The sequence below is a fragment of the Theobroma cacao genome, chromosome 1, assembly GCF_000208745.1.
Source record: "Theobroma cacao cultivar B97-61/B2 chromosome 1, Criollo_cocoa_genome_V2, whole genome shotgun sequence".
Taxonomy (NCBI): domain Eukaryota; kingdom Viridiplantae; phylum Streptophyta; class Magnoliopsida; order Malvales; family Malvaceae; genus Theobroma; species Theobroma cacao.
In genome coordinates, this window is record NC_030850.1 from 977,725 (window position 1) to 1,005,621 (window position 27,897).

General features: G+C 36.8%; 5 protein-coding genes across 8 annotated transcripts; 3 read left to right on the plus strand and 2 right to left on the minus strand.

Moving 5' to 3' along the window:
• LOC18610803 (kinesin-like protein KIN-7H) lies at positions 872-8,304 on the minus strand. Of its 4 annotated transcripts, none has more exons than XM_018129950.1 (16): positions 8,096-8,304; positions 7,929-8,000; positions 7,641-7,789; positions 6,812-7,250; positions 6,175-6,264; positions 5,968-6,068; positions 5,758-5,871; positions 5,601-5,682; positions 5,455-5,522; positions 5,292-5,357; positions 5,076-5,200; positions 4,352-4,688; positions 3,406-3,525; positions 2,323-3,318; positions 1,755-2,068; positions 872-1,638 (listed from the first exon to the last, which is right to left on the minus strand). In XM_018129950.1, the coding sequence occupies exons 4-16, from the start codon at positions 7,020-7,022 to the stop codon at positions 1,314-1,316; spliced, it is 2,949 nt and encodes a 982-aa protein (XP_017985439.1). In that variant the 5' UTR covers positions 7,023-7,250; positions 7,641-7,789; positions 7,929-8,000; positions 8,096-8,304; the 3' UTR covers positions 872-1,313. The 4 variants fall into 4 exon arrangements, with proteins under 4 accessions (XP_017985439.1, XP_017985440.1, XP_007046742.2 ...); XM_018129951.1 differs by having other exon boundaries at positions 6,812-7,202; positions 7,891-8,000; XM_007046680.2 differs by having other exon boundaries at positions 7,891-8,000.
• Positions 13,709-15,135, plus strand: LOC18610805 (metallothiol transferase FosB). Its single transcript, XM_018128818.1, has 3 exons — positions 13,709-14,084; positions 14,196-14,310; positions 14,448-15,135. Exons 1-3 carry the CDS (start codon positions 13,918-13,920, stop codon positions 14,736-14,738), a joined length of 573 nt encoding a protein of 190 aa, XP_017984307.1. The 5' UTR covers positions 13,709-13,917; the 3' UTR covers positions 14,739-15,135.
• On the plus strand, positions 17,027-19,947 carry LOC18610806 (B-box zinc finger protein 18). Its single transcript, XM_007046683.2, has 5 exons — positions 17,027-17,702; positions 18,299-18,395; positions 18,501-18,616; positions 18,710-18,952; positions 19,500-19,947. Exons 1-5 carry the CDS (start codon positions 17,610-17,612, stop codon positions 19,506-19,508), a joined length of 558 nt encoding a protein of 185 aa, XP_007046745.2. The 5' UTR covers positions 17,027-17,609; the 3' UTR covers positions 19,509-19,947.
• LOC18610807 (probable serine protease EDA2) lies at positions 20,705-25,185 on the plus strand. The gene is made up of 12 exons (XM_007046684.2): positions 20,705-21,079; positions 21,248-21,373; positions 21,474-21,629; positions 21,815-21,997; positions 22,342-22,458; positions 22,582-22,635; positions 22,716-22,787; positions 22,905-23,110; positions 23,281-23,375; positions 24,122-24,196; positions 24,539-24,622; positions 24,791-25,185. Exons 1-12 carry the CDS (start codon positions 20,903-20,905, stop codon positions 24,904-24,906), a joined length of 1,461 nt encoding a protein of 486 aa, XP_007046746.2. The 5' UTR covers positions 20,705-20,902; the 3' UTR covers positions 24,907-25,185.
• LOC18610808 (fructose-bisphosphate aldolase 1, chloroplastic) lies at positions 25,630-27,753 on the minus strand. The gene is made up of 6 exons (XM_007046685.2): positions 27,496-27,753; positions 26,963-27,232; positions 26,775-26,884; positions 26,549-26,639; positions 26,195-26,464; positions 25,630-26,110 (listed from the first exon to the last, which is right to left on the minus strand). The coding sequence occupies exons 1-6, from the start codon at positions 27,664-27,666 to the stop codon at positions 25,832-25,834; spliced, it is 1,191 nt and encodes a 396-aa protein (XP_007046747.2). The 5' UTR covers positions 27,667-27,753; the 3' UTR covers positions 25,630-25,831.

Below are 27,897 nucleotides of genomic sequence, written 5' to 3' on the forward strand. Positions count from 1 at the left end.
TGTAAACTTTCCATGTCAAGCAACTTTGTCCCAACTCCTGGAGGTAGAGAAATCATGATGTGCTTTTGCCATGATGACATGTTGAAATCTTAGTAATCCCTGCAGCCTGTTACGTGTAAAATCAATTGATAATACGGGAGGAATTGTAACGAAAGAAAAAAAAGAAATATGTGCTGAGATAGATATTGGCCATGTTCATTCCCCTTTGTGCAATCAAAGTTGACAGGTACACCAGCAAACCTACTGTGGGTTTTACTACTATCTGCTAAAATAAATGACTTGCATTATCGCCATTGAAAAAAAATTTTTCCTGGAGGTACAGCGCCATTGAAGGCTCCTTTGGTATGGTAGCCATTGAAAAGAAAATTGCCCTACAGCGCCATTGAAGGCCTGTAGCCAACTCTACTTAAAAGCTTTTTAAAGCCTAACCCAATAAATTATCAGAGGTGGATCAACGGCCGCAGTTAATGAGATTGCAGATTCCGGCCCATAATTAGAGTTGTTAGCCTATTATTTTCTCATTTGAAAAATTTTCTGTACCAACCCCATGGCCCGGAATCTTCACAGCTACCGGCTGACCCATCAGGCCCGTTTGTTGAACTCGTGCCTGGCTAATATTGGAAAATCATAGTAATTGCTTATTGCATAACCAATGTTTGATTACTACTTTTCCAGGTGACATGAGGATGAATGAGTGTCTCCAGGATCCTGATACCGAATTACACATACATGTTCCAGGGTTTGGAGAAGGAGGCTTTGCCTAATCCGACCAATGAACAATAAAGAAGGTAAAAAGGTTTTGGAAGAGAATTAAATGATACCATAATCTGCTTCCAACTCCAATAAATTCATACATAAAAAATCGAAATACGCACACATGAGAATCTTATTTCAAACTCATACATCTAGCGATTGTTCAACACTTTACAAAAATGTGATAAACTCAAGTAGGGCCGAGCTCACGGTCCTGGATAGATAACTCGATGCATGAACAGTTTTAAAGGAGAGATGATTACAGTGACACATGGTGGTTGTTTAGAGGTTGATAGAAATTGCAGAGGTAATACTGTCATTTCCCTCCTGTTTTCGAGCTCGCTTGTCCATATCCAAAACCAAAACAACAAAGAAAAATATTGTACATGGTCATTTCGAGCCTGAGATGATTTACATACTCTTACCTTAAACTAAAATCAGAAACATAAAATTTCAAAATCAAAATTAATATCTGTAAACAATACAAGATACATGTGTGGACATGAAGTTAAAACTGTGGGGATAACAGGGGCATCTTTTTGGTACGGTACGATAAACACCTATAAGATGGACATTACGCTGCGTTTGAAGCTATAGTGTCTCCTGTGCGTGCCTTGTCCTGGTGTGAAGTTGAGCCCGAACATTTCCTTAAAAGTCTTCTCTGGGTCTACAAAGCCAACCAGCTTAGCCACAATGGCAGCACTCTCAGCAATATGGTTCATGTCTTTAGTGTCAACCCACAAGCTATAAGCCACCTGCAGCCTCCTATGTTTCGTGTGCAACCCGACACCCCATTTAAGGAAGAGGTTCTCTCTTTCTGCTTTGGAGAGTCTCTTGCGCATCCGCTGGCTCAGCATATGCCTTTCACGACGTAGAGCCTTCAAGCTGTTTACAACAGAATTCATGGAGGTAAGTTGGTATGTTGAATTAAAAAGGGTCTCACCGATGTACCAAGAGCTGCTGCCTACTGCCTTGTAGTTAGATACAGTAAGCATATGTACCTTGAAGCAGGGGTAAGTACTCGTCCAGCTTCCACCGTTTGATTACCATGGGCAAATACATTCTGGAGGAAGGACAGCCTCCTATGTTCCACCTCCATGTATATGTAATCTTTTGGATCTCCGGTAAATAGCAGAAAGAAGTAGGTCCTGTGCACCAATGAGACATTGCAGGCATGCCAAAGTTCAATGATCTCTCCTTGAAGCCTCTTAAATTCTAAAGGCCATGCTGAAGGGCTTCCCAAATGATCTGGTATGGGGTCCAAGCCAACGTCTTTAACAGTCTTGACATGTAAAATGGGCTCCGTCACCTGTACCTGTAATGCGTGAAAATTGACAATAAGAATCCACATCAAGAATGCAATTCTAAATGAACTTTCTTAATAAGTACCCTTAAGCATAAAACTTCAGGCTAACAGTTTTGCTGTTAAATATCCTAAGGTCCATTGGCTGATATAAGAAGTAGGAACAAACAAGGACAACAGCACTTGCAGAAATTAGCATCATAGAATGACTGTCCTGCTTTGATCATGTAAGTAACAAGGGTTGATAAAAGAAATCAAAAACTCACCGCACAATCAGCAAGTTGCTTCTCAGACTGAAGATTAGATATTTCTTCTGTTCCTTCAATTGAAGTACAGAAACCAGTATTATTCTGATCATCTGGAGTTGAAACATTCTGTGTGTTAAGCTCAACAGCAGCAGCACTTTTCAAGTAACTTTGCGATCCATTTCTTGATATCTGGCCTTTAAGCTCATAAACAGTAGCACTTGTTGAGGAACTTTGAGATCCATTTCTAGACAACCCCTGGTTCTGAAGATCATACTTCAATACAGAAAGTTTTCTCTGGAAACTCTCTGGTCTTCCAGTGAAATCTTTCTCATTCCCAATTGGAGGTGTGCTCTCATCCTTTTCTACCCCCTCAATCCACTGGGAGGTCAAACCAGTCATTAGACTCGCTTTACAACTTCTACTCCTAGTTAATTTCAAACTTCTACAGCTAGATATTTCTTCTTTCAGCTGCCATAAATATGGTTTTTCAGGAGATGGAATAGCAATTTCTGGATGGTTGCTATTGTTTTTCAACTGGAGTGACCAGGATTCTCGCTTTGATATATCTTCATTGCCAACATCCATCAGTCCTGATATAGCTGTGTTTTCCCTTGGAGATGACATATTATAATTTTGATAAATCTTTGGGCTAGACTCTGAGAAATTTGAGTCTGAATATCTATTCATACTTGACCTTCCTGAGTCAATGCAACGAACTTCCTTGCAAAGTGCCTCTGAATTTTCATAAGCATGTTCTCCATTCTCCTCCTGGCATAGATTATTCCCAACAAAACTAGGAATTTTAGGTGACAGCTGAGGAGAGGAACTGGGATGCTGAATATTCATTTTGAAGTCGGGAAGCTGGAGGAAGCTCTCTTCAGAACTGCAGCTTTGTCTATCTGATGGGGTGAAGGATCTAACACCAACAGCCAAAACAGGTGTCTCGGTGATTGAATGTTCAAAGTCCCATGAATTCCGCACTCGCAGTTTAGGGTACTGATGATCTGAATCTGCCTGGTGAAGGAGGAGACGTAGGAATTAAACTTTGGATGGTGAAGTGAACTTAAAGAGGTATCAAATGCTCTAATAATCTACACATACCCAGATTTTCACTGGTCTTTCATCCACAGGGCTTTCATCGTTAACTACTTGTCGCAGATCCTCAACCTCAGACTGAGCAAGGTCTCTTTGCTGAGTAAGTAATACTACCTCTTTCTTAAGCTGCATGAAGCATGTAGGAAATGTAAAATAATAATTCATGGATTCAGCCAAAGACTTAAACATATTTTATCTGAATTTTTGCAAGAAGGATCCATTCAAAGAATGGTAGTTAACAACTATTTTTGTTGGAAATATCCACCAGCCAGCTCTTAAATGATACAATGGGAAATGCAAGTGTGAGGCGCATATTTCCTCTTCAATTATCATATCTCTGAATTATTTAACACCAATTACAGGGACGTTAAGAATAATAAAAAATTTTGAGACATTACACAGCAATTCAATCAGATAAATCTAATTATTAGAAACAGACTAGAGCTCAAGGTTATTCTAGTCTCAATGTTAATATAGATAATATGATGTGCGAAAGCAATAATGCCCCGATAGGTAATGTATTGCAGGCCAATAGCAGAAAATGTTTGATATTATTGAAAGGATAATGCAAAATAAAATCAGGCTTTATAATTTAAGGTAAAACTAAGATGCACCATGGGCAGCCAGGCAGCACAATAAAGTAATAACCAAGTAAATAGGCTGTTATGACTAGTATCATTCACAATGATAATATGCAAAACTTTTGCTGAGGCATTAAATGTCAAAATATAATTAATATAGAAATTCATTTTGGCATCAAGAGGAAAATTGTAAATGTAGTTATGAATGACAGAAAGCAATTATGATTGTGGATGGCGGTATATATACCTCATGTGAATATCATAATTGGTGTATACCTTCATTTCTTGAGTAAACATAAGATATTGCAAGCATAGGGTACTTATATTACTTATGAGTTTGAAGCATTTATTCACTATCCTTATTTCATCACCTTTTCAATCTCAAGGTCTTTCTCTCTCAGCAATGCGGCTAAATCAGATGAAACAGACATTGTTCCTGCACTTCTCAACTCGTTCTCTAATCTAGCCAATTCTCTTTGCAATTGCTTCACTAATGCTTTATCAGACATGACCACATTGACTTGCGCATTGGTAGTCACTTCTTTAGCACAACATGCAAACAAGAGGGTGTTTCTTGATTGTTCAACATGGGTTCGTGCTGGACTCATTGTACAAATGATAGCAGTTCTAGCATTGCCTCCTATGGAAGACTGAAGTATACGCGTCAGCTTTGAATCTCTGAAAGGAATGTGTCCACTTCTTCCCTTGCTGCAGCCAAATGCAAATTTAGAACAATATATGGTAATTACAACGACTTGCTTTGTGCTTGAGGTTCAATAATATAAGCACTAGGGGAAGTTTAACACAGAGGAAAGGTAAATCAGAATCAGAGTCCTAAAGAACAGGCACATGCACGCAGAGGGAAAAAGAAAAAGAAGGCACATGGTGACTATTTGTAAGTCGTACAACACTAGATGCTATTTTTGGCTCAATAATGTGGAAATTGATCAGTTACGCCAACCTGATAAGCTTGATCAGGTCTAATCAAAACTGAAGGACAGGAAATCAATGAGATTTACTGGTTTTCAAGAAAAAAGGATTCTCAAAGTGCTACGAACATTGAAAAGAAAAAAAACAAACTAATAAAAAGCGAACCTCAGCTTACGGATAACAGTTCCTAGTGTTAATAAACTGCGATTTATATGGCAACCTTCTTTCAACCTTGCCCCAGCTGATAATGTCTGAGATGCACGCTCACTTCCTGCCAGATCAACAAAATTCTAGACAAAGCAGAATGAAGATGTCAGTTGCTTTTTCAATATCTGCTGATCAATCAAATCTTTGACAGAAAAAATATATAGTGTTTCATACCACAGTGGCTGCAAGGGTGCTTGATTTGTCATTGCCGAAAAATTCACGTGCAGAACTTTCTATTGTCTGTGGGTGGTACATAGGAACATGATATCAAAATAAATAAATATAATAATGTTGTCAAATTAACAATACCTAAAAGTTAATGAAACAAAAAGCATACCAGTCTCAAAATTTGATGGGATCTAGAGCTTGTCTCATTCAGAGAAGTCTCTCCTATTTGTCTTTGAGCTGCCAATGTGGACCAAGACATGCTTAAATATGCAGTCATGAGCTAGTGAAAGGAAGACCAGTTGAGATAATCCTCACCTTCACACACAGATAGAAGCACCTTAAAATGATTCCAGTCCTGCAGAGTTTCTTCTGTGAGTCTCTCAACAACTGTCCCTCTCTATTAAAATAGTTGCCTGTTAGTGAGATAGTCCATAAGATAACCAGTTCCTCATAAACAAAGGATGTAACTCACTTCTGGATCATCTAGAAGCCTAAGGGGAGTGCTGTCTGCACTGAGGAGGTCCCTGACAGATTCATTGTAAATCTCCATAGCAGAAAACTTCAGGATAAACTCTCTTTCCTTGTGCTACAGAAAAGAAATTTTTTTTCTTTGTCAAAGAAGGAAATACAACAGAAAAGCAAAACCACAAGTGAGCGACAAAAACTGTTGTGTCTTCATTACCCTCTGTATGTAGTCATATATATCTGCCATGGCATACTCAGTAATTCCAATCATCGTATATGTCTTTCCGCTGCTTGTTTGTCCATAAGCAAAAACACTTGCTGAAAGAATGGAGTATGCAAAAGAGGAGATCAGAGAAGTTATAGGTGGAATTACAAAAGAGCCTTATAGGGAGTATGCAAAAAGAAAGGAAAAAGATGCACTCACAGTTTATACCACTGACAACTGAAAGAGCAACTTCCTTGGCTCCTGCTTCATACACTTGCCTATTGGGGCAATCAGAGCTAAAAACTCTGTCTAAAATCAGGAAGCATTCCCAGGAATTGAAAAGAAAAACGAATTAGAAGACTATGAGAAACTATTGATATCAACTCCATAGATGATAAAATGCTACAACAAATACTGTCTCTACAACGAATTTTCCTCACAAGAACCAAGGTGCCTTGGTAATAACAAACACTGTTTCACCTTATTATTCATTTATAAGCAAGTGGAGCAACATTACAGTGGAAAACATATTGCCCGGTACCTAAAAGTGGGGATAAAATCATCATGGTAGTTAGTGACAAAATAGATATCATGAAGGAATTCCTAACTCCTGCTAAGGAAACCAAATTGAGGAAAATGTTCCTTTTTTTCCACTTCTGTAGCAAACTTTTCTATCATAGAGCAGCTGAGACACTGACATTAAACATAATTAACAGAAAAGTGCAGTATTTTTGCATCAATGCAAGCGGCTTCATCAGCTATTTCCCGAAATTGAGAGACTTTTCGAGACTTATTTTCCCAAAGGTAAGGGTAGACTGAGAAAAGCAATTACTTAAACTAAAATCTAAACCCTTACCAAATGTATAAGCAGTTGGGTACATGGATCTCTCAGAAACCGAAAGGCTGTTCCTGTATATGATGGTGTTATCACTGATGCATTCCCAGTCTGATACATCACGCCTAGCAATTTCCCTCTCATTGAGAGGGCGCAAACGAACTGAAACAAAAATTCTCTCCTCACGGCCTGTTGGCCCTTGCATTTGCTCGTCTCCACCATCCACCCCCATTTTTCAGCTTCCTTCTCCCAAAGATGCTAGCAATAATACCATGAATGGATAATTCAATACAATGAGACTAACATCAACGATATTTGCCTCATTCCTTCAGCTCCCTACCACTTGTTCTTGTCTATTCAATCTGGCGCATCACAATTCAAATGGTTTGACAGTGGAAGTTCTGTTGGGTTCCTGTAAAACATAAGGACCACCCAACTTTTAGGCAGCTGCAATCATTGTCTGCAATCAACAAACTAATCATGGGTTAGTGCTAAATTCACCCAAAAATTTTGTTCAGCAACTTGTCTCAACCCAGAAACCAAACCGCCCCAGTTTTCTTATATGCCTTCTTTATTCAAAAATGTCAATGTAAACACAAACTCATATCTTTATCATTGGCTACAATAATTCTTTAAGTCAACAAACATACGGGCAGTTTACTTAATGTGATTTTTAATTAAACAAAAATTTGGACTTTTCTAAGATGGTCCCCAATTACAGACTGTCAAAGTCAGATTCTCTTGTTGCACCATTTAAATACAGAAAATATTTGGACTAATTTAAAAAGAAAAACAAACAAGAAAGAAGTTGTAAATAAAGATAAATTTGAGGAAATTAGCAGTTTTTTACCCTGGTATTAGAATTTTAAATCACATTGGTTGATTTTTTTCAAGGAATGTTGGATCTTTCTCCCAGATTTGGATGTGGAACTTTGGCAAACATCACCATCTGTTTTCTCTTCTTCTATCCGCCTGTTCTGGTTTTGTCTATATTTAGCCCTGTAAGAAACAACAAAATCCAAGAATAACTTAAGCCCAAATTCCAAATATAGAGCACAAGAAACAAAATTGAATATCCTTTCTGCAGAAAAAAGAATTACAGCAGAAGAATCCCAAACCCATTTGAGCCAAATTTTACCACAATCATTCCATCACCACCCAACTTCAAATTCTTCAGCTTTCAAACCTCAAACTTGGACTTCCCACCAGGCTGCATTTACATGCACATGAAAGTACAAATTTTAGAACAGCATTTTTACCATAAAAATACATTCAAGGAACCAGAGAGTAAAAGAGAAGAAAAACCTGTGATCTTAAGTTCTCTAGTGGAGGAGGAAAAGTTGGGGTCTTTTAATCAAAATGAGTTCTGGAGACATATTGAAGTGGTTATGGCGTCTACTTCCCTGTTTGATTTGTTAGTTGATTTGGAAGCTGCTCTTGAAGTGCTAACATAATTAGCCTTTGAATTAACACTACCGCGGCTGACAAGAAATAAAGAAATGAGATTACAGTTTTGGCCATAAAAAGCTGTACCTAATTTGCTTGGCAACCAAGCCTCATTGGTTATTGCATTAAATTATTGCTCAAGAGTTCCAGATAAAACTAGCTTTTCTAAATCAGAAAAAAGTGAATCTAAACTAGATTTCCATCTTTAGGTAGGTGCTAAAATATATGATTAATGAAGCCTGATGGGTTCTAATTTGGCATTTGAATCATTCATGGCTGAGATTTCTTTTTCCTATATTCAGTTCACTTCCATAAAAAGTTTTTTACATGCATGGCAGTTAAACTGCAAAACATCCTGTTGAATTTTAGTCATCTTTACGGGTTTGAGATCATTTTCAATGATTTTTTTTTTGAATTTATCAGTCCTGTTTACGTGCAAAATGTACTTGTAAATCTTAGAGTTCACATTTGTTGGATGATAATTATAAATACATACAGAATAATCTGTCTCAAAAAATCAGAACAAAAAATGATTTTGCATGTCAAGACTCAAGAAACAAGAAACCATGACCATAAATTACAAATCCAATTCCAAACTAATGACACACTTTTCATGATGATTTCACCTTGTCAATTACCATAAAATTACAGTTCAGATAGAGAATTATATGTTTAAATTTTTTGCAGTGTCCTCTTCTCTGCAGACTTTGCAGTCTTCTACTGTTTTTACATGTCCTTGAATTTTCTTTCTTCCAAAACTGAGGCGAACAAAAGCTGCAAAAGGCAGAAAGCATGGGGACCCTTTTTTTGACCAAAGCCCAAAGATTAATAATTGCAACACCCCATGTGGTGAGAAAAGCAATTGCTTGACATGTTCTTCCTTCAAAGATGAATGGAGGCCCATGCATGTGTATGAAAAAATTTGTTGGCAAAGAACCTTAAATTTTGTCTACCAAAACATAAGATTTGTGCACTTAAAATATTAGATTGCATGCATGTGCTCCTCCCAAACAATCCCTTCTGTTATCTGTTTTTCTCAGTAAAGTGGAAAATGATTTTCTTGGGGACAAAAGTAGAGCATTCATTTCTTTCTTTTCTGGTTTTTCTTTTTGCTTTTCTAGCACATGGTCAATATTATTGAATTAGGTATAAATATCTATTTTTTGATTTTTTGTTTTCATTATATCCTCTTCATTGAAATGCAATTTGACCCACCAAAGAAAACAAGAGAAGAACGTTGTTTAAACATCTGGCCAGAATGTTCCACAAGGCAAAGGGCTTGAGCCAATGGGAATAAGGGGATTTACTGCAGAAAGATATATCTGAGTCTCCATTAATGGTGGAGTTCAATATTCAATGGATGTATCCCTACTTAGGCTTTGCTTATTTCTTAATAACTTCCTGTCATTAAAAGACCATTCAAAACCCAAAAAAAATAATGAAAGGAGTGTCGGTTTGTCATGTTCTTCTCATTATTTTACGGAGAAGAAAACATGCCTCACCTTTCAATGCATCTCTCTTAGCATTCAGAATTTTATCTTTTTCATGGAACTTATGTAGAACAGAAGAACAGATATCCCTTTTCACAACTTTTAGTTAGTATGATTTATATTCGAAATCAGACAAGAAGATGAACCAACCAAAATATTGGTTAAAAGTTATTTGTAAATATGTAACCAAACCAATATGACTTTGTAGGTTAAATAATGAAGTGAAATAGTGGCCAAAACATATAATTAGATGAATTTCTGCCAAATTCCTGTTAAATGCAATGCAAACTTCAAAACCGCTAACCCCATTGTCAAGATGGCAAGTTTTGACATCCATGCTTGATTGGAAAGGGTCTTTGAACATCTTGTACTGTGAAAACATTGTAACAACCATAAGGAAGTTGACAGCAATATTTTCTCAATAATTGGGGTCACCTGTATGATTTTCTCTTCACGAAGATGGCCATGCAGGAAAGCCCAAAATGATAACTGATTTGCACTGTTTAATTTGTGCGAGACTTGCATCTGAATTATAAATGGGGTCTTCAAGCTAAGCATATGCTCCTGCTTCCCTGGATGCAATCTATTGTTTTTGGTCGTGTCTCAGCTCGGTTTTGTTTTTAGTTTGTCATTGGTTGTATTTCCTTTTGTTCCTTTGTTTTGGCGTAGCAATCAAAGTAAAATACATGAAAGAAGTACAAAAAAAAAAAAAACACATTAAATGGAAGATGTAGAACTTACTCGATCAAGTGGGGTTTATTTGGTTCAAAGATCGGAACATGTCAAATCTGTTTTGCTTTCATAACAGCCCAACAAGGCCTGAAAATGAAGAACAGTTGCTCCTAATGAACTTAGCTTGATTATCTTCTAAATTATGAAGATTTCTTTATATATATACTTCATTTATCTTTATACAATTCCCTATTCAAAATACAAGATTTTTCATTTTGAGGGGGTCTTAAGAAATTCAATGCATACATATCAAGTGAGCCCCATGGCCTGTTTGATTGCAGGAAACTGGACAAACAATAGGATGGGCAATGCAGCCTTGATTTATAGGGCAATTTCAATTAAGTTCGTGGTGCATACTAAACCCCATGTGAGATTTGGGACCCAATCACAGTCATTGTCCATGAGAATAGTACTTCATAACTCCGATTTTATTATCTCCTTAACTCTAATAAGGTACTTCTTCTGTGGTTTTAAATATAACTTCATTTATAATCACAAACTTCTCCAAAAATGAATTAATTATTAAATTAATAGTAATGTCTTCTTCTTCTAATCGTAATTAAAAATAGTATAATAACGTAATATTAATGAATAACAACATTTCTTTGAAAACGAAAGATTCGAGTTTTCATTTAAATCCCATGTAATACAAAGAGAAAACATCATGTTTAGTAGTTTGATGGTGATGTGAGTTAGGTACATGGAATAGGGTTGTCCTGAAGCAGACATGCAGATGAGTTTATATGGTTATGTAGGTAATTGGTAATTAATAAAACCATGTAAGCTACAAATCATTGCAATTAGTGGAACAGGTTAGCTGTAATGTTTTCAACTTGACTATGAGTCTATATGACAGGTTGGTGTAATTTGTTTGCATAAGCAAAAACAATAATTTAAGTGAAGCTGCTCCAAATTACTCAAACTGCACATCAGACATCAGTCACCCCCACTGCAAGCATCTTTTGATTATGAAACTTTTTCTAAAGTTTTGTTTTGTCTTTAACCACACATTCATGATAATTTTTTTAATAAAAAAGTTCTATCTTGATTTGATTTTTTTTTTTAATAATTTTACGTCACATGTTTAATTTTATGATATCAATAAAAATTTTTATCTTTCAAACCTAAACTCTTAATCTTTGTAATAAAAATAAATAATTTAATGATAAAAATGACGTTAATATATAGAGTCTATTAGACATAAAATTATGAAAAATATGACAGATTTTTTTCACCCAAACAGTAGTTATTACCTAAAAAAATAAAAAAGACCATCATGGGCTGGACAGTTAAGGCCTGTGAAAGTGTCCTGCTGAGTTGTTTACCCTGCTTTGGACTTGAAACTTGGTCCATGATTTCTATCTGGAGACGCAGAAGAAGCCCAAGGCAACATGTGTTGTCTAGAACCAGAAATACCCAAGCTCGGAGACAAGACTTGCAGGCCCACTTCAAATATCTGCTCATGGATAACACCACCTTTGCGCTTTGTCCCCTGGATGTTTTCCACTTTCCTAAATCTTGGTTCATGCTCCTGACAGAACCATGGATGCTGATGTTGTTGTGAATGGAGTGGAGTTCCAAGGATTTTACGGCTTCTCTTATGGCCGTCGTCATCGTCCCCCACTCACGCGTTTGTGACTGTATTGACAGCTTAGGATACGGATAAGCTTTCCTGCCAAGCTGTTTTTTCTGTTGCACTAGCAAACTCCCTAGTTGCATAGAAAATCCAAGATTTGTACCAAACATGAAAGAAGCAAGAAAACCCAATATCATGTTAGTAGTTTATGGTTAAATGATCCATTTGTTTACTGGAAATGAAGACTCTTACTGATCAGACTAGTTTCTACTAGAATCTTGAACACATCAAAACATGTTAAATTGATAAATGTCAACACCGACGTCCAGGAAAAATCCACAACGGCCAAAATCGTAACCAGGAAAGAAAGAGATTAGAAGGGGCTCAGGGCCAAAATAACCCAGACTTTGCTTGTGACTTGCTGACGATTGCCAGAAATTAGTATTGTACGAGCAATTTGTATTAGCAGTAACCATGTGATGCAATGCACGCAATGATTCATGGAAGGGGTCTGTCAATCCTTCTCCGTCCTTGATCTGGAGTGGAAACATCGGAGAAGGAAATCTGATAATGTCATGTTGTAAGACGGAAACATCCAAGAAGTTTCTCACTTTTTTGGAACTTTCTACTTCCCTGTCTTTAGGATACCTCGAAGGGCTAAAAAGACTCTGCTCTTCCCTCCATGTTTGTTTGCTTATAGCCTTCAAAATCACCAATTTTGGTTAGCAAATAAGCCATAAATGGAATAGATTTGTCTCTGATCTTAGCTACTTATTTTAGCAGCATGTATCTTCACATTAACACTTTAGGTAAACCTGACAGCTCTCTGTTTTTCCTTGTACCTTGATGTCCACCTATCCCCATGGGAAGGATCAGTGCAGAAAAAGAATGCGTGCTGAAGCAGTAACTAATTGGAATCCACATATTCATGCGAATTATGAAAATATCTCCGAAAGCAAAAAGTATAAGATTTGATTTGAAATGAAAAAAACATTTTAAAATTCAAGCCAACTCTGTTGTTTTCAAATGTTCATGTCTATGTTTGCTTTTCAGGCTGATAGTTGTCAGAAGTAAATGCTCTATAGCACAGCATGTTCTGTACTGATGGAAATGGCAACAGGAACAGGGGTGAAGGACCCTCTGATGCATGTCTAATGGCATCTTGTCTGTCTAAATCAAAGCCATAGAACCCCAAGAAAACAGATAATGTTGGTTTTTTTTTTTCTAAATGGAATCCAAATGCAATCTCGGGAGCCTTTTAATATAATTATAAATACCCTTTTTTTTTTTATAATTCAGATGATAATGAGAGTTTAAATTGGAATATAGATTAGAATAATTGATAAAAGTTATAATCCTTCAACAACTTTGAGTTTGACTTAAATAATAAGTTTGGTGAAATTTTAATAAAAATCTTTAGTTATATGACATAATTCTATAAAATCAATAGACACCTTTAAAGCGTAGTTGGTGTTTTTTTTTTTTTTTATAATTTTATATCATGTTTTCAATTTTATACTCTAAATGAAAAACCCAAATTCTTAATGTAAGATAAAGGTATTTAAAATCATAAAATTTTTAAGCAAAGAAGTTATATGGTTATATTAATATTTTTAACCCAAAAATGAAAATTAAAAGTGATGTCCAATAATAGGTAACCAGACAATTTCTCTAATGGCTATGCGTGTGATTGGGAATAAGAGAATTTGCTAGGAAAGTTCCTCACAATTAGTTGAATATTTGAATTTAGGATTGAGATGGTTCCCCAAATATTGCTTTATAAAAGGACCACTAGGCAGTAACCTTGTCATGCAGGGTGCAAACGAGTGAGGAAGTAGAGAAAAAAGGAAGAAGCAAAAGTGTTAAGGAAGGAGTGTGAAAACATGATGGAGATCGAGGAAGTAAACAACTGCGAGGCACTGCCACTTCTCTCATTGAATCATGTCTCGTTGTTGTGTAGATCAGTTTGGGATTCCGTGCGGTTCTATGAAGAAGTCTTGGGCTTTGTTCTCATCAAACGCCCCTCTTCTTTCAAGTTTAATGGAGCTTGGTAAGCTTAGTGGTCTAGCTAGCCTTCATTCTCTTTTCAATGAAACAGGAGATTTTCGCCTTTTGTTTGCAGTAAGATGTTAAAATGACCGGTCTACCTGATCTTGTGCAGGTTATATAACTATGGCATTGGGATACACTTAATCGAGAATCCAGCGATTGATGATTTTGACACCATTGTTGAACCACGGCCAATTAATCCCAAGGACAATCACATATCCTTCCAGGTATAATATATGAATTCAAACTGAATCTTTTCGGAAACCCAACCTGCAGATTTGATTTACAGTAGCAGCTAGCTTAGTAGGGAGTTGATACGATGATGATTGTGACAAGTTTTTCTTGAAATGGTTTGTGATGACAGTGCACAGATGTTGGCCTTGTCAAGAGGAGGCTGCAAGAGATGGGAATGAAGTATGTCACAGCTGTGGTTGAAGATGATGGGAATAGGGTTGATCAGGTGTTCTTCCATGACCCAGATGGGTACATGATTGAGCTCTGCAACTGTGAGAACATCCCCATCCTCCCTCTCTCCTCCTGCTCATTCAAGCCAAGGCTAAGCAGTTTCAAGAAGGCTGCACCAGCTAATTGTGGATTCATGGAAAATGTGATGATGGAGAGCTTGAGCATGGACATGTTGAACATCTCATTTTGAATTGCACAAAAAGAAAACAATGTGAACAACTTCACTTTTATTTTCTGCTATTCTATGCTTGCAATTGTTTTACAGGTCTTATATGGTCTGGTGTCTTGGTTCTTCTGAAGAAATTGTATTGGTTTTTGTATTTAATAAGTTTGTTGAGAATTAAGTTGTAATCCCTATGTAATATATACACCCTTTAAGCCTAGATGAGGCCTCTGATTGTATCAAAATTGGAAATATGGCCTCTGATAGATCAAAAGGATGAAAGAAATGATTCTGTAAAAAACTAAGGCAAGAGTTTGCCATGTTCTGCCTTGGCAGGGCCAGCTGCCACTGTTATCTGTGAAATGTCAAATTTGCAGCAGCTGCTGCTTTTTTGTTATAAAACAATTTTCATTCTATGACAAAATATTTGCTTTGTTGCTGTCACGGTCCATATCTCATTAGATTCATGGTTTTATCTCCTAAAAATCACCTTGCAAATTAAAAATAAAGTGAATTCTTAAATATCTAGTTTCATTTTAATACACAAATGATGTAGGATTCGCGATTCTTCTGATTCATGCTTTCTTACCACTACAACCATTCCATCAGATTTCCAACTCAATTTTCAAATTTGATTTCGTCAGCTATTCATTTTGTGGCAGGGCAAAATTGTGGACAGCACCAATCAAAAGGAAGGTGGGAGGAAAAATGGACACCACAGAATCACAGAAACAAATATCTTCCAACTGAAATGTGCAATTCAGGTTTCTCCAAATTCACTTCATTTTGATTCAATGAAGTCAATTATTACATCAACAAAAAAATCTATTTCACTCTGTTTGATCATGTTGATTTTTGTAGAGGAAATTTCTTCTCAAGGTGAAGGCTTATCAAATTCACCATTACCCTCTGCTAACCATCCCAGAGATGAATAGCAGTCAGCTGATATAGTTTATCAGATGGATAATTGCTGCAAATATTCTTGTGAATATCATCAAAACTTTGTTAGATTTATGATGGTTCAATCGAAGACAAGACCAGTGAATCCAGGCAAATATAATACTCAGTTATGATTTTGTCTCATTTTCATATAATTAAATCTTAAAATTTTATACACAATCCGTTAAAACGATACAAAAACAATATTTAAGTATGATACAACAATACGAAATATCTCAGTCTAACTATGATCTTAAAAAAAAAATTTTATTTTTGCAAGCTGTCTATCCTCCAAGCCAACAAGCATAAGATTACATTAGCCCCATCTGATCTCATAAATAATAGTACTATATGTAGTGGTATACTGATTGAACTGGCCATTCCTTGGCCATCGTCCATTTGTTGTGGTGAGATGTGCTTGCTTCCTCAATGAAGCAAAGGGTTTTATTTTGGATTTTCATTGTTGGTTTTTTCTTTTCTATGTGGATATGCATGAAAGAACACCATTAATTAAAGAACCCCAATGCTAAAGTTTATTTGATAAATGTTCAAAGAATACATTGTATTCACTACTTGAAGCCAGGTGAACTAAGATCAAATGTGAAAGAATTACAGCTCCTTTTTTACTAATCAAAGACATGAGAGAATCATACTATCTGTCTTGTTTGAATAAATTAATAATAAATTGTCCATCAACCACCAACTCTGACAACATTTAACCATAAATTATAGAGAAAAAGTAGAAAAAAGAAAAGAATCTCAATTGTTAAGACATTAAATTTAAATAAGAGAATTATTGGTGTTCCAAATGATGATTTCTGCCACCTGCAACCTTTTTTTTTTTTTGATTTTTCATTTATTACTTGTTGAACCTCATCCATGACCAATCAATCATGGCAAGGAGACGGTATAAGTATTCAACAAGTTCAGGAAACTATTTTGTTTTCGAATATAAGTAATATGCATGCAGTGTTAGTCAGCTTTCTAGTAGGTACTAAATTGAACACTCCCTGTGTAGGTGAAGACAAATCAAAACTTGTGAACTTGTCTTACTGGAAGGTGTTCAAAGTTTGAACAACTTCAAACTAGAAGTTAGTTGTAGAGAAATTTTGATTTGGGTACAACAAGAAAAAAGAACAGGGAGGTTGGGTACAACAATCATGGAAACAAGATATGCCTCCTGTATCAGGTATCAGGCTATCAGCAACTTTAATCACGAGGGGGAGTAAACTGTGGAACCAAATTGGTACAGATTACTCTCAGAGAGAGAGACAGAGGGAGAGGGAGAGAGAGAAAGGTAAGATGCTTTGTGGATGGCTAGGCTTCCAGAAGCAGCAAAAAGAAAGCTAGGAAAGAAACGAAACCAAAGTTAACTGGAAAGTGGGAAGGGTTGGGGAAGAAAGCTGGGTCCCAAAGCAGATATGTGACTGGTGGGCAAGATTAAAGCAAGAGACGTTCTCAACCCCACAATTGCCAAAAGCCAAGACTCTCTTTGGAAAAACTTGTGGTGTCAATCAAGCGAGCAAATACCAAATGAACCAAACCAAAAAGTCGGCCAAACAAAACACACCTCCACTCACCACTCTCCAGCTCTCTCTCTCTCTCATTCATTTGTTATGTCTTTGTTGCCTGCTTATTAAATCCCCCACATTTTCCCCACCCTTCTCTAATCTCTTCTAACATCCAAGAAAAAAAAATCTTTTTTTTCTCCCCTATCACCAATCCTAGTCCTTCCCATCATCATCATTATCACCAACTAACCTCAACAACAACAACAACAACAGCTGCCTCTGCTTATCATTTCATTTGATTATAGAAACAAGTTGTGTTCGTTTGTTTTTTAGTTGGGTTGTTGGGTTCTTTCTTTTTTTTTTTTGGTTTCTGGGACGTTTTGTTATGTGAAAGGAAGATGGATATCTTTGTTGGTTGATTGGGAGAGGATGAGAGTGAGAGAGAATTATGCGTACCCTTTGTGACTCTTGTGAAAGTGCTGCTGCTATTGTCTTCTGTGCTGCCGATGAGGCTGCTCTTTGCCGCGCCTGTGATGAAAAGGTTTGTTAGTTCTTTCTTTCATTCTTTTTGCCTTCTTTCTTGAATTGATTCTTGTTTTTCTTCTTGTAACTATCTTGGGGTGTTTCTTTTAGCTGTTAACTGGAGTCCATGTGGGATTATTGTGGCCTATTCTTCTTCTTTGTAGGAGGCAGGATTTTTCTCATAGTTGCTTGCTAGTCCAATTGTTTCTAACTATTAACTGCTTGATGTTTGGTTTTTTTTTTTTATTAACCCCAATTTAAGGCCCCTCTTTTCTTCTTGAAGATTGAATCTTTTTCCTTATGCGGTTTCTTCTGTACCACGGCTAGCATAAGCAATTGTTCAGATTGATCTTTCTCTAAATTCTTGCCTGCAATTCTAAAATTTGATGAATAGTCTTAGTCTAACGAATACTTTGAGTCTTTTCTTCATGTAGAAGAGTAAAAGATTGTGTTTTTATGACAAATAGATTGGTATAATTTATTTAATTTCTTGTCAAACACTTCCTTTGCATGTGTTCTTCAAACTTGTTTAGAAGTGGAATTAGAATTCTTTTATTGTTCTAAGTTGTCCTGGGAAATCGAAGCTTTGCTTTGAACTATTGATCGGTCTGGCAGGTCCACATGTGCAATAAGCTTGCTAGCCGGCATGTCCGGGTCGGGCTGGCAAATCCCAGTGATGTTCCTCTCTGTGACATATGTGAAAATGCACCTGGTATGCAGGTGTCTTTTGCTTTTCCTTTAATTATTGACCTGCTGCTTTATCAGGTTTTATAGAAGTTTGTTCAACTTATGTTCATGCCTTGAAATGTCCATGTAGCTTTCTTTTACTGCGAGATAGATGGAAGTTCCCTTTGTTTGCAATGTGATATGATTGTACATGTTGGAGGTAAAAGAACTCATGCAAGATATCTTCTATTTAGACAGAGAGTAGAGGTTTGTCACTTATCTTTGAAGACAATTGCATCATTTGTTCCTCCTGGAGTTTAAATATGCCCTTGGAATTTTATTGCTTCGGTTTTAATGCAGTTTCCAGGGGATAAACCTGGTAATGTTGAGGACCCAGCTTCACAACCAGTGGATCCTGGTGAGACCAGAAGAGGCCAAAATCAGCCAGCTAAACCAACAGTGGGAGAGAACCAACAAAATCACAAGGTCTCTTCTGTTCAATTGGTAGATGCTAATGCTGATGGTCATGTCAAAATGGATACTAAAATGATAGATTTGAATATGAAGCCTCATCGAATACATGGTCAAGCCTCAAACAATCAGGTTAGATCAATGTTTACTATTAATATACCTATATACCAAACTTCTTCCGTTCTTTTCTCAGCATTTGAAACACGTGATCTTGTTCTTTCAACAGATGTTGGTGTAATATCTATATTAACTCATTATGGGCTGAGATTGAGAAGCTGTCTTGTTTGGAAGCCCTCAAAATTTCATTCATGTGCAATAGGCATGCCTTTTGTTTCGATGCATGAAAAGACATAAACCTATATATCAGGATTATATGACCTTTCAAATAAGATTGTAGTATCAAACCGAGAAGATATTAAGGAAACTTGAAATTTTCACAAACATTTCTGTCTTTGATTTACAAGTTGAACTGCGAGATTAAACTCAGGAACAGTACATTCCTGAAGTTCATAATGCGATACCGACAGCTTTGTTCTGAACTCAATACAATCATTGCATTTCTGCTTGCACATGTAGGTCCGCCTACACTGCACGATCATTCAGGAATAAAACTATACATCTCATATTGTTTTCATAAGCTTGCAAAATCGACACCTGATGCCTGTTTCTCTGTCTGAAGGAACAATAATTCGCTGTTGTAAAACAGCAGAGATGATGAGTATGAGTAGGAGACCTGGTTCCTAGTTGGTTAAATTTCATATGGAAGCCAGAAGCCTGGAGGCCCTCGGTTTTACTTTACATCAACTGCTCCATAGCTGGTCAGCCTATCCTCTCCATGGCGTCCCCTTCAACTGGCCTAGTTTGTTTAGAATAGATTCTCAGAACAGCTTTCATAGTTCATACTGCAAAGCAAAAGAATGTAATCCACTGCAAAAGGATTCATGCAGCAATCTTGTCATTTTTTTGTTAAGTTTTGCTTGCGAATGTTGTAAACACCGGCATTGGGGAGTCTGTGGTTGATGCTTGAGATTCCATGCTTGAAGAGTTATGCCTTGGTAATCATCCAACATGATCATTTCTGGTGTTTTTGTCTTGAAAAGATAATCATAAAGGGTAATCATTTAGTATGCATTTGAGCATTTAGTTCATTAAATGATACATGATCTCAATTTAAAAAGAATATGTTCGAATTCCTCTTCTTTCAATTTAAACAAAAAAAAAAAAGCACTCAATATTTTTGGTGGATGATTGATTGATAACATGCCTTAAAGCTTTTCATTGTTGATCAATGTCATCAGGGTCGATAATAATTGGATGAATTAAGTTGTGAATATGGTCTTTATCTAGTTCATTTTAATTGATTTTTTTATTATTTTGAGTCTATTGTTTCGATTTCAATAATTAATTGATCAAGAAGGATAATGTATTCAATTATTTTAGTGATTTTAATATTTAAAATTTAGAATTGAATCAATAAAAAATTGACCATTAACAATATATTTTTAAAAATATATTATATATTATTTATATTTTACAATATATCTAAAAAATATGTGAAAAATATATTATATAAAAATATTATTATTAATAATTAAAATATATCTCAAAAGATCTCCATTCCAATCAAAATAATCAACCTAATTAATTGAGATAAATCAATTTCAGTTATTTTTTATTTTTAATTATTATTTTTAAAATTTAATTAATTTTATTATTAAAATTTTAAAAATAAAATCAATCGAATCAATCAAATACTTGTGCTATGATTACAATTTCACTCTTACATCAAGTGAAAAAATCATGAAAAATATCAACATCTAAATAAATATTTTATTCTTCGAATGATAGGATTGGTAATTGAAATATTAAAAATGCATTAAAATATTGAAAATCAAATCACGTGTGTTGAGTAGGATAACAGCAATCATGTTTCGTGTCGAAGCCCCGCGCTTGTCTAATCTGGTGTTCTCCTTCAACGCTATCTCTTAACAGAACAAGAACAACAACAGTCGTTCTCCAAGTTGTTAAGAAACTAAGAACACTCGACGTTTGGTTCCGAACTGGGGACGGGCAACGGCGACGATGAGGCTGTCCGAAGCTGTCTCGTCTGTCTGGTTTCTGTTTCTTGTGGCTCTGTCGGGCTTCGCCCACGGATTCGTGACGAGACGTGCTTTGCTTGACCGCTTGTCTGGAAATAGCAATTACTTAACCACTAAAGAACTCTGGTTCGATCAGACTCTCGATCACTACTCCCCTTACGTACTTCTCTCACTTTCTTTTCTTCTTCAATTTCATTGCCTTATTTCGAAGTTTCCAACTCTTTTTTTTATTGCATTCATGAAATTTCATTAATTCGCTGAAATTAGGTAAATTTTTAATTTATCTTTACTTAATAAATGTTAAATTAATTCTATTTTTTTGTGGTAGGATCATCGTCAATTTAAGCAGCGTTACTATGAATTCCTTGACTACTTTCAAGTTCCTGATGGACCAATTTTCTTAAAACTTTGTGGGGAATCGTCGTGCAATGGCATAGCCAATGACTATATCAGCGTAAGTTCTAATTCTTTTTAACCCCAAATTTCGTACAGTGAAAAATGATTAGATTTTGGAACAAAAGGTGTAATCTTTTATTTTTCGGTGGGTGTTTCAGATTTTGGCAAAGAAGTTTGGGGCAGCTGTTGTTTCACTTGAGCATCGTTACTATGGGAAAAGCACTCCTTTTAAAACACATACAACGGAAAATTTGAGATATCTTTCATCTAAGCAATCTCTGTTTGACTTGGCTATTTTTCGTCAATGGTATCAGGTAATTTTTTTTCCTTTTTTCCATTGTTGGGAGACTTGATAATGTGATTTTCCTTTCAATTTAATGCCATCGTTAACTTGCCTGGTGTTGTCTTAGTGGGTTTTTGAGATGAACTGAATTCAATGTGATCATATTAGTGGCTACCTAATTTGTTATTTTTGTTTGATGGTGCTTCCATTTTGTAGGAATCCTTGAACTTGAAGCTGAATAAAACAGATGCTGAGAATCCATGGTTTGTTTTTGGTATTTCATACTCTGGTGCTCTTAGTGCGTGGTTTCGTCTTAAGTTTCCTCATTTAACATGTGGAAGCCTGGCAAGTTCTGCAGTTGTTCTTGCTGTTTACAACTTCACTGAATTTGATAAGCAGGTAAGAGATTGATGCACGCTTCATCCCACTTTTTTGTGTTACATTTTACTATTAATCTGTCAACTGATTAAGTGTTCGCAAATACCTGTAAACTAATATTTACAATTAGTTTTCTTTGTAGGTTAAACATAGGAATAGGGAGATATAGTTGTTTTAGTTTGTTTTAATATGACTTTATATTTGGGAAATCCAGTTGTGAAAATGTGATGAGATTAGGTGGTTCTACATCCTTTAAATATCTGCTTGCATACTTGGTCTTTTAGTTCCATATCCTTATTCTCCCTTCAGTTCTGGACTTCCTTGTCACCTCCATTCTCCTTATTTTAACCCTCTCCCATGTGCAGATTGGTGAGTCAGCTGGTCCCGAATGCAAAGCTGCGTTACAAGAAACTACTCAACTTGTTGATCAAAGACTTCCATCAAATGGAAAAGAACTAAAGACACTGTTTGGCGCAGCTGAGGTAGAATCTTCTTTCCTTTTAGTTCTCCATAGGGGACACCCTCTCCTTAAACTGCAAAGGGATGAGGTTCTTTTTAATTGTCATGTTCTAATCTTGATGCTTACATTTTGTTTTTGTTTCCAGCTTGAGATTGATGGTGATTTCCTCTATTTTCTGGCAGATGCAGCTGTTATAGCGGTAGATTTGCTTTCTTGTATATTGCTTTCACTCTCTATTACTTTTGCTCAAATATGATCTTAAAGTTTTTAAACTTGCAGTTCCAATATGGAAATCCAGATAAGTTATGCACCCCTCTTGTTGAAGCAAAAAAGGCTGGAGAGGATTTGGTGGTATGTTCCTCTTTCTCATTATGCTTCTTTACAGTTCTCTGAGAGTATGAATTTCTCTTTGTTGTTATTAATCGAGACTATGATTTGTGGGGAAATCATTTCCTATACCTCATGCAGGCTGCCTATGCCAAATATGTCAAAGAGTATTATGTTGGAAGTTTTGGTGTCAGTGTTGAAACATATAATCAGAAACACTTGAAGAACACTGCTGTTACTGAAGGTAGTTCTGATCGACTTTGGTGGTTTCAAGTTTGTACTGAAGTTGCATATTTCCAGGTGGCACCCTCAAATGATAGCATTCGCTCTCCAAAAGTTGATACAAAGTATGTGTTTGAATATCATGTTATGTAATATATACTAATATTGCTTTCTGTGTCTGTATTTCTGCTTTCCATATTTTTGTCAAATTGCTAAATGCCTATAGTTATATTTGTTCCTTTTGTATGCTTTTGTGCATGTCTGATTATACAAATGAATTGCTCAAACATGGCAGATACCACTTAGATCTTTGCAAGAATGTCTTCGGAGAGGGCATCTACCCAGAAGTTGATGTGACAAATATATACTATGGAGGCACAAAAATTGCAGGTTAAAACATTACCTTCTTGTTTTTCTGCCTTTTCTTCAACATGAATTTTTCTATATCTTTTACATAAATATTTAGCCTTCTAGCGGTAAAAACTTGATTCTTTCCCTTCTTTGGTCTTCCCCATAGCAACTGCTGCTCCAGAATAGCTTTGTTTCTTCTAGCTAGCTACATATGATTTTCCTCTCTCACATGCACCACACCCCCCTTTCAACCACCTGCAAACACAGGCTTGCTCGTACCTGTCTTCATATGCTATTCTCATGCCAACAGAGGTGCAGCACACATTGATAAACTGTTGCACACATGCACAAAATGGCCAGGGTATTCTTTACCTAGATGCGCTTATATCAGAATGAATGCTTCTTAATGTCAAAGATCATTTCTTGATTTCATTTCACGGAAATGGATTATCTATCTTCGTACACTGAAGCCCTCTGTTGAGCTTGATTTGTGGTTTTATTCATTCATTTTCAGCTAATATTTTTGGGATTTACATAAGTCAAAAACAGATTAAGTATGTTATATGTGAAAGAAAAGGAGTGATTATATTTCTGAGAGAGAAAAACATTAGCTCAAAGTTAAAAGAGATGGATGATTTCTTTAGCATTTGAGGGCTAAATGATTAAATAATTAACAATAATGGTTTAGATTTTTTTTTCACTATATTCTCATGCTCCTGCTATTGCAATCAATAACTTTCATTCATAGACTATTCACTTCTTTTTACAAAAATATAAATTTGCAGGTTCAAAAATCATTTTTACAAATGGCTCACAGGATCCATGGCGTCATGCATCCAAACAGACATCGTCCCCAGATAGTAAGCTTCTTATATTATTACCAATTACTTTGATGAATACCGAGCTTCCAATTAAAAGAAGAGGCTTTATGAGAAGCTCTTCCTTTGTATTTGCTCGATATGACAATGTGGATGGTATGGCAGTAAACACCTAGATGTCTAATAGGCTACCTGTTGATGATAGCTGGGCCTAGTTTCCCCATGGAGCCAATTCCACTTAGTGAGAAAAAGGCTAAGTTTAGTTTTGAGATTATCTAGAAATCACTTATCAGGTGTATAATGTTGATCAATGACTTCATTGTAATTCACTTTGTTGTCCTATTTCACTCTCTAATAACTTCCTCTGGAACATTCCACTTCCAGTGCCTTCCTACATCATTACTTGTCATAATTGTGGCCATGGAACTGATATGCGAGGATGTCCCCAATCGCCCCTAAGCATTGAAGGTAAGAATTTGTTTATTGCTATTGTCATCTAAACTATATTAAGAAAACTCCATATCTTCAAGACTTAAGCACATATTCTTAAGTCAATTATGTGCTTGCTTTGTGTGGCACTTATGAACTCTGCTGCCGTATTCTCTTAAGTTGTGATTTTTATTTTTTTCTTTTCAGGTAATGCTCAGAACTGCAGTTCCCCTGATGCAGTTCACAAAGTCAGGCAACAGATCATAGAAAACATGGACTTGTGGTTGTCTCAATGCAAGGGCACAGGTAGGACTTACATGTAAACATGTATGGCTGAGAATTGATCATTTTAATCTTGATCTCATGTACGTTACCTTCTCAAAAGATGTTTAGGCGCTTATTATGAAAGGCATTGCCAGTATTACTTGTCCTCTTGTACACGTTTATGTATGGCAAAAATGCTTAAATGTGAGAATTGATCACTTTAACCTTGATCTTATGTATGTTGGTGCTCATGATGAAAGGCATTGCCAATACTACTCTTCCTCTTGTATACTCTCAACCCAAAACTCAAGCGAATAATATCCCTTACTTACAGTCAATTTCCTCTTTTCTTATCCTTTTTCCATGTATACCATTCAAATGTCTGATATCAACCTGACAACCTCTTCATTGTTGCAAATGGTCCATGTGACCAGACTTATATCATTGATGCAAGTTGTTGGATGAAAAATATTTATCAAATATAGATGGGCAAGAAAAAAGACGATAACGATGATGAGAAGAAGATCCAGCACTGGTGATGACAACAGTAGCAGAGAGGATGGATGCCAACAACAAGTGGGTGAAGCAACTTCTTAAAACAGGTAAGAGTTTCCATCATTGGATAACAGTACGAACAAATTTATCATAACAGAAATATCTGCTCACAAGGCTGGATCTTTAGAATCATTTGCTCCAATTTATGCTTATGGTTTGGTCTAATCTTGGTGCTTTAGCATAATTATTAAGAAGAAGAACAAGGGGAAAAGAAGAAAGAGTAGCAATGACAGAGAGATTGGTAGTCTGCTCTTTCAATTAAATTTTCACTGCAGGAAATTTATATAAAGTTGAAGATACATGTTATCAACAAAAATATGGTCCATTGGCTATGAGGATAGCAGCAAAGATCTTCTTCATCATTTCTACATAATTTCATAATTTTACCATCACTGCTGTCTTCTTTTGTGGATTTTGATTCGAACAACCTTAGTAGACATAACCCTTGACGAACATGCCTTGTTTGGCTTCCTCTGACTCTCCCTCGCCAGTGTACTTGCCAAGTTGAGCAAGAGAGTTGGCCTTAGCCCGGACAAGCAGAGCTTCCTGAGCCTCCTTCACGTTCTCAGGTCTGCCTCCCCACTTCTTCAGGCAAGTGTTTTGAAGGGCTCTCGCGTACGAGAATGATACATGCCATTGGTTTGGAGCTTGGTTCATTGCGTTCAAGTTCAAGGTAGCCTCTACTTCAGATTGCCCACCAGACAGAAACTGCCAAAACACAACCAATCCACCATTAGTTGCAAAGTTTTCACCGTAGGCATGCGCAAGAACTTACGTTGTATAGTTAATTACCATGATTCCAGGGACAGCTGGAGGGATTCTTTGGCGGAGGAGACTCAGGGTGTAGTTAGCAACTTGTTGAGGGGTGGCCCTGTCTTTGCACTCTGCACCTGGAGTGACCATGCTTGGCTTTAGGAGGATACCTTCAAACATCACATTGTTCTGGGCAAGGTAGAAGAAAACCTCCGCCCACACCTTTTTGGCTACTTCGAAGGTCCTATCGATTCCATGTTCGCCATCAAGCAAGATCTCTGGCTCAACAATTGGAACCAATCCGTTGTCCTGCATGACCAAACACCCAACGATTATTTAATACAACAAAATGTAATCAAGACAGTGCGTCAATAAGATTTCATATCATCTTACCTGAGAGATGGCAGCATAGCGAGCAAGTCCCCAGGCTGCTTCCTTCACGGCAAGTTCAGATGGTCCATTGGGAATGCTTACCACAGTACGCCTATAATTAACAATTGAAAGTACGTCTTAACAAAAAGCAGTTTCTCATTGGCTGTATTCATAACACAAGGGAAATGCTAATGGAAAACTGAAATAATTTTCAGACATGAACTGCCTAAATGAATAAAGATTTTACCATTTTGCAAAACGAGCTCCCTGTTGGTAGTATGCAGCAGAACGTGGAGCGAGGCCGTCAAGACCTTGGCACCAGGACTCGTTGTTTGAGCCAGCCAGTGGAACAAGACCCTGTAGCAGTCATATTATCAAGCTCTTAGTAACAGATACTTCTTAGCATTAGATCTGCAGCGGGGGGATGAGACTTACCTTGTCGACCTTGATACCGGGTACTATGTTCTGCTCAACAAGAACGTCAACCATCTTCTTGCCATCGGTTGTGGATTGGTAGAGGGTTTCCTCAAAGAGGATGGCGCCTGAGATGTACTGGCCAAGGCCAGGAGCTGACACCAGCAATGTCCTGTATGCTTGGCGGTTAGCCTCAGTGTTCTCTAGCCCAATTGAGGCCAGACGTTTCCCACAGGTGGCGTTGGACTCATCCATGGCCAAAATTCCACGGCCTGGAGAAGCAATAGTTTTCTACAAGCACCCAACAGTTTCATATCAGTAAAAAAGTTCCATTGTTTTTCAGTAAATTCCCAGTTTCTAGCTGTTAAAAGCTTATCCTACTAGCTAAGTAGCTATTGCTTCCTGGTGAGAATCCATGCTGGTTTAGAACTTCAAAAGCAAGTACTTTGCAACGGTGTTCAAAGCACCATTATTTCTCTTTTCGTTCATTCATTCTAGTATTAGCGTTGACTTTTAACCAAGCTGTAGAAGAGGTTAAGAATTATAACACTTACTGCAGTCTTGACAAGCTCATCGGCATATGAGCTGGCACGCACGGTTAGTCCAGAGGGAGCAACCAGGTGGCACCTCACGACAGAAACCGAAGGTTGGCGAAGGGTCTGACCCCTAACCCACTCGGACTTGTCTACCACAGGTGAAGTCTTGAGGAGAGATGCAGAGGCCATTTTTCTGTTTTCAATACGTTTCTCTTATCTCTCCCCCTCAAGCTTTTTCAACACGAACTTTTTGGCTCTAATTCTTCAATTTATAGTTCCCAGTCCTTACCAAGAGATATCTTGTTTGAGGCTGCAATGCATAGGCCAATCATCAACTGACATGAGGGATGCTTGCTTGGCAAGTTGGTATTGGCATAGGTGTGGCTGATATGAGGTGGGGGAGCTTAAGTATATACCTGT